The following is an 11242-nucleotide window of genomic DNA, read 5'->3' as shown; positions in this document are numbered from 1 at the left end:
CTAGCTGGGAGAGAGGGCAGGGCTGTTCTCTGCGCTGATGTCCACCAGGCACTCGCTGGACTTGAGGCTGACCAGAGACTTGCAGCTGGGCAGCGAGGCCAGCGACCCACACAGCCCCATCATGGAAGGGGTGTAGTCCTTATCTGGAAGGGAGGGATACATATATATTTATATACATGTGAAGAATCGGGCCAAACAACTCATTCTGTTCAGCTTCTGCTGGAATAGGTAGCCACTGTGTGTGTGTGTGTGTGTGTGTGTGTGTGTGTGTGTGTGTGTGTGTGTGTGTGTGTGTGTGTGTGTGTGTGTGTGTGTGAATTTTCAATTCAGGAAGTAGACTTTGTTTAAAATTCAAATAGTGGGGAGGTCAGGTGGCGTAACAGAGATTGCGTTCGTCACCAAACCCCGGAGCGGCTAGATTCGCCTGTTCGAATCCAGCTCACAGCTCCGGGGTTGTCACCAGCTTGGCTGGCCGTTCACACTAATACAATTGGCAGTATTAGAGGGTGGGAGAAGCTGGCGGGGTGGGTCCGGGTCGTTGTAAACAGCGACTCCTACAGTTCGGTCGGGGCGCCTGCTAAGCGCGGATAGGACTTGAGTGGGATAGTGTGATCCTTCCACACGCTACGCCCTCTCAATGAGAATCCGCGCTGCCAGGTGAAAAGAAGCGGTTGATTGGCTGGACGTGTGTCGGAGGAAGCACGTGGTAGCCTCCACTCTCCCAGACCGACTGTGAGGGGTAAGTGTGCAGCGACCAGGGAGGGGGATTGGGAATTGGCATAACGACTAACATTGGGATGGGAGAAAATCGGAGGAAAATGGAGGGGGAAAAAGATAAAAAAAAAATAAAAATTCAAATAGTGACTCTTGATGGTTGTGTTATCAAACCTTTTTAACGATGGTTGTGTTATCAAACCTTTTTAACAATGGTTGTGTTATCAAACCTTTTTAACGATGGTTGTGTTATCAAACCTTTTTAACGATGGTTGTGTTATCAACGGAGACAGTATTGTTAGCAAATTAAATGCAATATCTGTTTATTTTTTATTATTGACCAAAGTTTTGTTTATTTGTTTATTTTATGGATCCCCATTAGTCTACAGCCATGGGTGAAATACTTTTCTTCCTGGGGTCCTAACACATAACTTACAACATTACAGTACATTACATTACAGTAATAAAAAAAACTATAAAAACATAAGAAACACTTTAGCCTAAGTACATTCTCAATATCTTTAAAATCTCACAAAAAAAACACAAAGGCTCCAGCCACAAATACAACACTAACTAACTAAACTAACAATACTAACTAAATAAATCAGTAACTCAACTGTATTTCATTATTCATAACAGCATTTTTTAACTTTTTCTTAAAAGTAAATTTGTTGCTGATCATCTAAACACGTTTCGCAATTATGCCAATAATTCAATGTGGAACGCCCTAACCAAAGCTGTAAAGGAATGTGAATCCCTACCCACATTCAAAACCGCTCTCACTGCCATTCGGGGTCGAATCAGCTCCGCTCCGTCCTTGGGTGTGAACTCCCCCCCCCCCCTCTCCCCCCTCTAGTTTGTGTACACACTGCAGTCTTGGTGCGCTCCGGGTTTTTGTTTACGGTTTGCGTTTTGAGCGTGTAAGCTGCCGTAGCGATGATGTCACGCTCTAACGTCAACACAGGAAGAGTTTTAACACACAGTGGTGGAAACTGGATGCTGATATAAAGAAATGAATAACCAATAAATATGAATATTATATTTGAACCTCTGTTGTCAAGCCTTGTCAATATAACCCACCCCCTTTTCTCACGAATGGAACTGGTGTCGTGGAGTCCGCTTTGAGCGATTTCCAGGGTTAACGCTAATGCTAAGCTAACGGCTAACGCTAGTTAGCTTAGCCTATTTATTACTAGTTAGCAGCTAACATTAGCCTATTGCTCGCGGCAATTATATTGCATGTCATTGATCTACCGGTCGATCACGGCCAACTGCTTGGGCTCCACTGGTCTATAGAAATAAATGCATTCGAACAAGAAACCAATGTATAGTAGACATAGCAATGGCAAAAAAAATGCCAGGCCTAATGCGAGCCAGGGAAGTCTTGTGCTTGTAACGTGGCTTCATGTTTTCATCCACTGAGCCGTGAGGCTCAACATGCTTGTTTGGTTGAGGTCTGAACTCGCCAAATTGCCCATAAATATAGTTTTTGTGGGTATTGTCCAGTTGTTGCTGTATGTTTTTATCTGCCCAAAATTCAAGCAAGCATGAAAGCATTACAGTAACGACGTTGTGTGTGTCAGCAAGTTGATACAGAAGCCTCTCCTGTGTTTTGGTACAAGCTCGCACACCACGCCCCCCGCTCCCACTGGCGCGCACCCGAGACCACCTATTCCAGCGGTCCAGGTTTGGAGCGAATCAGCGTCCCTGGGGACGGGGGGGAGCGTTTTCAGTAGGACGGACACACCCTTTTCTGGTGCGATCGGGCTGTGATTCGACCCCGAATGGTTCACTCACCGGAGGGCGAGACGTGCCGCTCTGTTCTGAGCGAGCTGAAGTTTCTCCAGATCCCGCTTTGAAGCGATCGATCAAATTGTTGGGCAGTAGTCCAAGTGGGATAGGACTAAAGCTTGTAACATTAGTTTAACTGTCTTCTCACTCAATAGATAAGAACACCTTCTGATCATTGAAATACTCCTACTCATTTTAGCCACTATGTTAATGTGCCTTGACCAAGCAAGCTTTTCATCAATAATCACACCCAACAACTTGGCCTCTCTAACCTGCTCAATAGCAGGACCATTCAAGACAATATTTAGTTCCTGATCAGTTCTTAATTTATTACTAGAGGCCAGCATGATAGTTTTTGTTTTTTAAACATTTAACTTTAACTTGTTTTCAGTAACCAGATTAGGAACCAGCATTAACTCTTCTTGAAGCAACGTATTAACCAAGTTATCTTACATACATTGTCGTGTCATCCGCATAAATTTCCATGCATGCATTATTCAATACATAAGGTAAATCATTAACAAAAATTTAATAAAGCAAAGGACCAAAGCAACTTCCTTGGGGGATGCCACATTGAAGGGTTTCCATATCTGAAAGTGTCCCATTAAACAATACCCTTTGTTGTCGCTGTTAACCAAGTAACTATTCATAAAAAAATTTTTATTATCTTTTCCCCCCTCCTTCTTTTTTCGATTTTTCTCCCATCCCACCCTTCCTGGTTGTTGCGCACTTTCCCCTACTGTTGGTCCGAGAGGCCGGAGACTGTTACATGCTTTCCTCCGACGCATATGCAGCCTGCCGGCAGCCATACTCCCAATAACCATCGCAGACCAACCCATAACCCTAACTGATTCATTCAAGTTCCTCGGCACCCACATCAGCAATAAACTCAAATGGGACATTAACACCACTGCCATCATCAAAAAGGCCCAGCAGCGCCTGTACTTCCTCAGACATCTGAGGAAGTACAGAGTCCAACAACACCTGCTGGTCCAATTTTACACTGCCATAATTCAAAGTATCCTCACCTCATCCATCACAGTCTGGTACGGTTCCACGGACAAACACACTAAACACAAACTCCAACGCATCATCAAGACAGCCTCCAAAATAATTGGCTGTCCCCTCTGAAGGATTTGGGGTGCTTTTTCAATGTATGTGATGTATAGATTGGGGGGAGATGATCACAGCTAAAACGGTGAGATCGAAATGTGCATGGAAGACGGTGATAGAAGAAGCGGTTCAGAGGCAGTAGCCAGCAGAATGTTTAGCAGCCAGCCGAATGTTTGTTGACATTCCTTGTAAGAACATCTGAGATAAGAGCGAGTGTCTCCCAGAGCAGGAGGGAGAGAGGTTCATCTTAATGAAACGTGAAATGTGTGTAAAGGTTATTAACGCAGTTGTCATGACAACACGTCGCATGACAACCAGAAGGCGGGGCCGTCGTTGCGACGACGAACATCTATAAGTCGAACGGTGTTTCCGGGTGTAAGGCAGACTAGAATCTGACCAAGAGCGAGTAGGACTGAGATCACACAGAAGACACTCTCTCCTCTCATCACAGAGAGGAGGGGGGGGGGGGGGGGGAGAATGCCACATCATCATTAGCTTCGGCTAACGCGAGGAGGGTTAGGCTAAAGACCAGGCCTGAACACTATTGGACTGAATAACAAAAGGACGATAGACGAACACACCGAAAGATCATTAGAATAGACTCTTCAAGGACAATACAATCTGTTAACATCTGAGCTGAGGTTTCTGTTTATAGCAATAAAACCACGCTTTTCCTTGCAAGGTATTTCACGTTGTCGAAGTGTCGAATTCTTACGGAGGTGGAGAATTATTATGGTTTGCGGAGTGTACTAACGGGGAGAGATAAGGATCTTATCAGCCAGTATCGGAGACGTTAGGACCATTAAAATGACACAACGCAGAGGAATTGGATGGAGAGCCAAGCAGACGAAGACGTGATACTGGCCAGATTGATCAGGATCTAACAGTTGATGCCGTTTGGACCCGGATTATTGCTTGCTTTGAAGTTGCTTGAAAGGAAGAGACTGTGTGTGGTGCCGAGGCGTGAAGGGGTAGCCGTGGACGCGAGCCAAGCCAGCGAGCGAGCAAGGCCAGCGCCATGGACCCAGCGAGCGAGCCGAGCAAGGCCGGAGAGATAAACAGCGCCATGGACCAGAACAATTGACGGTGAAAAGATAAAGTGAGTCTCAACAACTTCACAAGCCAATAAGAAAACGAACAATAGTGTATCCGTAAACGTAATTAAGAAGCGACAGAGAAGCCAGCTGTAATAATATGAGCAGAGAGCCATGGTGAAAATCGAGGGTGTTATCTACAGAGAATGAAAAACAAACAGGGCAGGCTGCATGGTTTCTGGTGTTGGGAGTGTAAATGCAGGAGGAGAAAGGGGGGGGGGGAACGCTTGAACCAGACTGAAATCTGTTATGGCGGGATTGTTATGACAAGACTGTCGCCTGAGACGGCCCACCTTAAACTGGTCGCTGTGGTCTCAAGACGGTCGGAATTTGTCGTAGCGGGAGGAAAGTCGATCGGGTGTTTACCTTAAACTGTGTATTATGTCCGATAAGCAAGAGTTTAGTCCGGGAGAAGCGTCCCCTGATATGGAGGAAAACAGCAGTGTTTTTAGGCCTTGGAAGGAAGGGCAGCGGCCGTTTTGTTTGAGAGAGTAGCCATTTGCACCGAGACAAAATGGCAGTGAGCGCCACGAGGAGATAACAACAGATAAGAACCAGGAAGTGACACGTTAACTAAACCACCATAGAGGAGGAGTAGGTCGCCACCTAGTGGCGGAGGGGGGGGGGGGGGGGTAGTGCTGGGGAGTTTTCATTACCCATAGGGGAATATTTAGATATAAGTCTGTACTACCATCTAGTGTCGGATTGGGGGAGTGCACAGAGAGTGGATTATTATTATAATAATAATATTAGATATAGAGTTTAATTATACAATGGATTAAATAAGAATTGCACAGAAAGATGGGCAGTTATTTGTATGGGTCAATTATGGAATAAAGAGGGAGTTTGAATTCCAGTGGGGCCTTCTCACACCTAATAGATAGGCAGGGTCTTCAGAAGACACGTGACCAGAAGAACTGGCGCGCGCTGGGGGTCAAACTGGGATGAAGAGTTGCGCGGAGTGGGTATCGGAAGCTGCAAGTGTCACGCCGGAAGACAACAAACAGGGAACCGCCCTGTAAGATAGATAATAGGTGTGGAGAAGGTGGTAGACTAATAGCAAAACAAGGGAAGTCGAATGTACAGACGACTGCCGGTGTTGTGATTCTGCTTTCAAGGGGGGAATGACACCGACAGCGATGGAGAGGACCAGGAGACAGACTGGAGGAGGAGGAAGCCGCAGGGGCCAGGCACCGCAGCCTGGTACACAGATCATCCACGACGAGAGAGAGGAGACGGCGGCGGTGGAGGAGCAGATGTGGAGAGGACAGCCAGAGACACTGAGCAGTAGCAGACCAGGGGAGACATTTTTGCCTAGGGGACCGCGCCCTGGAGGGGGGACCAGCTCAGGAAAGGAGCCATCACTGAAAGGGGCCCTTGCCCTAGAAGACGGGACCGGCCCAAGATGGGAGGTGTACTGTAAGAGGGAAGGGAGCGCTCTGATTTGGACGTGGGGTACCTAATAGGGGGGCCGAAGGGTTTAGGTGTGTCGTCTGAAAAGTTGCAATCTGTGTTTTTCTCTGTCTCTCTCTCTCTCTCTCCTCCATGACCGTTGTTTATCCTTTCTGGTTTGGGTGTGATGCGGGACAAAAGGAAAACAGCAGACGGCGGGGCCCTAATTGTTATGAGTCTATTTTTGGGTATAATTAATTCGAAAAACCAAGGAGTCTGTTGATTCTGAAGGTTGATTAAGAATCAAAGGGGGGAATGAAGGATTTGGGGTGCTTTTTCAATGTATGTGATGTATAGATTGGGGGGAGATGATCACAGCTAAAACGGTGAGATCGAAATGTGCATGGAAGACGGTGATAGAAGAAGCGGTTCAGAGGCAGTAGCCAGCAGAATGTTTAGCAGCCAGCCTTTGTTGACATTCCTTGTAAGAACATCTGAGATAAGAGCGAGTGTCTCCCAGAGCAGGAGGGAGAGAGGTTCATCTTAATGAAACGTGAAATGTGTGTAAAGGTTATTAACGCAGTTGTCATGACAACACGTCGCATGACAACCAGAAGGCGGGGCCGTCGTTGCGACGACGAACATCTATAAGTCGAACGGTGTTTCCGGGTGTAAGGCAGACTAGAATCTGACCAAGAGCGAGTAGGACTGAGATCACACAGAAGACACTCTCTCCTCTCATCACAGAGAGGAGGGGGGGGGGGGGGGGGGGAGAATGCCACATCATCATTAGCTTCGGCTAACGCGAGGAGGGTTAGGCTAAAGACCAGGCCTGAACACTATTGGACTGAATAACAAAAGGACGATAGACGAACACACCGAAAGATCATTAGAATAGACTCTTCAAGGACAATACAATCTGTTAACATCTGAGCTGAGGTTTCTGTTTATAGCAATAAAACCACGCTTTTCCTTGCAAGGTATTTCACGTTGTCGAAGTGTCGAATTCTTACGGAGGTGGATAATTATTATGGTTTGCGGAGTGTACTAACGGGGAGAGATAAGGATCTTATCAGCCAGTATCGGAGACGTTAGGACCATTAAAATGACACAACGCAGAGGAATTGGATGGAGAGCCAAGCAGACGAAGACGTGATACTGGCCAGATTGATCAGGATCTAACACCTCCCCTCTCTGGACTCCATCTACACCTCACGCACAGTCACCCGCTCTGTTAAAATAGTCAACGACCCCTCTCACCCAGCACACCACTTATTCCAGCACATGCCCTCAGGTCGCTACAGGTCCATCCTAACCAGACACACACGTTTCACAAACAGTTTTTTCCCCACAGCAGTCCGAACACTGAACACCCTGTCACCGACCGACACTGTTACCGTGACTGTCCTATATGTATTTATGTATATATGTTTTGACGTTTTTGATGTTTGATGTCTGTTTCATGTTTGATATAACCAGTGCTCAACATCTGTACCGAAAACAATTACCACCAACCATCGTTGTGTGGCATTAAAGTATCTTGTATCTTGTTGTAGATTCTCACTGGGAGAGTGTAACGTGTGGGAGGTCGCACTACCTCTCTCCAGATCCTACCCTCGCTGAGCAGGCGCCCCGACCGAACTGTAGGGGTCGCTGTCCACAACGCCCAGGACTCACCCGCCAGCTTTCCCACCCTCTAATACTGCCAATTGTATTAGTGTGAACGGCCAGCCAAGCTGGTGACAACGCCGGGAGCTGGATTCGAACACGCGAACCCAGCATCTCCGGCGTTGGTGACGAACCCAATTGTATTAGTGTGAACGGCCAGCCAAGCTGGTGACAACGCCGGGAGCTGGACAATTGTATTAGTGTGAACGGCCAGCCAAGCTGGTGACAAAACTATTCATTAATTTAATAGAACCTTCATTGAAATTAGATGCTAATAGCTTACCGAGTAGGAGCTCATGATCAATGATATCAAATGCTGCACTAAAATCCAGAAGCACAGCACCCACAATTGACTTTCTGTCTATGTGTTTCAACCAGTTATCAGTAAGCGATGTTAGTGCTGTGCCTGTGGAGTAGCCGACTTTATATGCATGCTGGTATTCTGAGTTAATGCTGTTTTCCTCCAAATATCCCTGAATTTGCTTACATACAATTTTCTCAAACATTTTACTTAATACAGGCAAGATACTCACAGGTCTACTATTTGTCCCATTGAAGGACTCCTTACTGTTTTTCGGCAGCAAAGTGACTTTTGCAATTTTCCATAACTGTGGATATACACTTTTCTCAAAACATAAATAAAAAATTTGACAAATAGGTACCGCTACAAACTCAGTTGCTATAGCTGCAGTAAGTTGCCGTCCAGATTGTCAACACCACAGGGCTTATCACCTTTAATATTAAATAAGAGATAAAGTGAATTTACCCATGTGTGTGTCCTTTTCAACATGTGTATGCTTGTGTGTATGTGTATTAGATTAGATTAGACTAGACTAGACTAGATTAGACTAGACTAGATTAGATAAAATTCAAATGTATGTATCATAACAGCACAAGTACAGTACAACAAAAATAAGTTTGTCATCCAACCAAATGTAACAGTAAATAGTAATATACAATACAATAGCAATATACAATGTACAGGTGATTAAACTGGATATCAAATATATAAATGAGTAATTTGATTTGTGTGTTTATTTTAGATATTTCTTTTTTACATGCTAAATGGCTAGAAATAAATGTAATTAATTCAAATATATAAATTAGTACTACTGAGTAATAGTGCTAGAGTTGTAGTATTAATATATACAGTGATACAGGTATAATGACACTATGGTAGTAGTAAGTCATACTGGCCAGCAGCATAACTAGTAAAAGTAGGTAAGGGATATGTACAGATATAGATATAGTATCTACAGATATGTAAAAAGGATTATATGCAGGTATGTACAGACAGATGTTGATATATATATATATAACGGTTGTGACATCGTCACCTCAAACGTCGATGCCCTGAGGGAGTTTCGAACACGGGGTCTCCCACGCCGCGGGCAACAGCACAGACCGCTATACCAAGAGGTGAACTCACTGCTTTGCAATGTGTCTATGTGTCTTTTGAGGATGAGAGTGAGTTTAACCCATAGCACCGCTACTCACCCCAGCCCTTCGTGACTGTGCTTCACGGTACCATCCGTTACATATATATATATACTAGGTGTAACGGTACACAAAAACCATGGTACGGTACGTACCTCGGTTTTGAAGTCATGGTTCGGTACGGTTTTCGGTACAGTGGGGGAAAGTTTGGCTTTCCATGTTCCACTCAGGGGTGATGTAGTTTGCAGTAACTAATTGTACTTGTAGGGCTGTCAACAAATATTCTATATTGAAATTAATAATCGACTTGTAATTTTTTTTTTTTTATTATAATAATAATTATATTAGATTGTGAAAAAAACAGCCCCCGGGGGCGGTCGTTAGTGGTTAACATACCGTTGTATTCGTTCGGTACACTACACAGCCGTTCGGTATGGTACGGTACACACTGAAACTTGTTCGGTTCGGTATGGATACATGTACCTTTACACCCCTAATATATACAGTATATATATATACAGTATATACAGCACTATTGTACATGCTATCATACAGTTCTATGGGTAGACAGGTAGGTATAAATGTTGTTGTACACAGAGCTGAGTGAGACCAGGTACCTGCTGAGCCCCAGTCCCCGTTCTGCTTCCCCTCGGCCCTCTGGGAGTCGGAGTCCAGGCTGATCTCCACAGACAGCAGTTCCGTACTAGGGAAGCTCCTCCTACAGGCCAAGAAAGGGATTGCAACCACGGTCAACAGCACAGCAGATGAGATTTATTTTTACAAAATAATTCCCCAAATAATTCCCTTTATTGGTGGAAAATGGCAATTTTCGGTCTTATTTACTCACCCATCATTTATTTGACCCATCATGCACTTGGTAGGTAAATATAAAAAATGTCAACCAATATTATATGATCATCGATTAAATTGTTTTCATAATAATCCCACCTCCCACAGTAATACAAATTATTTAAGATAAGATAAGTTATTTCTTTATTGATCCCCTTGGGGAAATGCGGGTGTCATAGCAGCACGGGGGGGAGGGGAGGTACACGTATGGGCAGGGTGATAGTAGAAAGACGTAAATATAGACAATAAAATGTAAAAATAAAAATATGAGAAGGATAAACAGTATAAACAATATAATTAACTGTGAATATAAAAATATGAGAAAAATAAACAGTGTAAACAATATAATGAACTAAATAAATAAATGGTGGAGGCTCATATCACATCAATGTCATTATCTTTGATGAAATGAACGTTTACATCAAGTCCCTCATTTGCATGTCCTGATTCATTTCAACACGCATGGTTGTACGTGTGGCTCCTGTATTACAGTCATGTATTTATGTGCATGTATTGAAGATATAATGTTTGTAGTGTTTTTTGGCTGGAGCCACTTTATCCACCCCGGTCAGAGAGCGGACACAGACACAGAGAACAGTCCTTTGTAGTTCAATGTTGGTATCAAAGGATCAAAGGATGATGAGGTTTCTTCAGTACAGGTGATTTCCCTCCAGTTTGTAAGGCTGAATGAAACAATGAGCATCCACACGAGGACGAGAATGGTATGGAGCAGTACTGTCTATCTGTATGTCGTGTGTGTCATATGATGCATTGAAAATGGGGGACCCTGATGGAAACAAGACGAAAGTCTTTCTCAGGTCTGCATCCTCTTAACAATTGTATGTACTGAGCTGTACTGTACTGTACCCATTCTGCAATCTGTTGATAAACTTTTCAATCAATCAATCAATCATGGAGAATGGAATCTAGCAAATGATTGAGTGATTGAGTGATATCTCAGAGTGTTTTTTTCCTCAGGAACGCACTCTCACTCTGACAACAGTGGAAACACAGGTGCCGGCAATTCACCACCTGCATTTAATTACCAGACTAATACCTGGGCTGTCCAGAGAGATGCCTGACTAGAAATAATAATACCCCTGGGCTGTCCAAAGAAGTGCCTGAATGGAAATAATAATACACAGCATAACAAATAGTGGCATGTCAACTCAATAGACCTATCT

General features: G+C 44.3%; 1 protein-coding gene across 1 annotated transcript in view; it reads right to left on the bottom strand.

Moving 5' to 3' along the window:
- Positions 1–11242, bottom strand: part of LOC311236022 (RUN domain-containing protein 3A-like) — a gene marked incomplete at both ends in the record, with an annotated part of 66545 nt that continues 55303 nt past the window's right edge. Inside the window, 2 exons of the mRNA XM_084323603.1 lie at positions 1–143; positions 9827–9927. Of these exons, the coding sequence (XP_084179729.1) occupies positions 1–143; positions 9827–9927 (244 nt within the window). The remainder of the gene's footprint in view (positions 144–9826; positions 9928–11242) is intronic.

This window comes from Notolepis coatsorum (genome assembly GCF_963971535.1).
Source record: "Notolepis coatsorum genome assembly, chromosome: 10".
Classification (NCBI taxonomy): domain Eukaryota; kingdom Metazoa; phylum Chordata; class Actinopteri; order Aulopiformes; family Paralepididae; genus Notolepis; species Notolepis coatsorum.
Note: the sequence above shows the minus strand (reverse complement) of the source record. Positions and strands in the feature narration are given on the sequence as shown.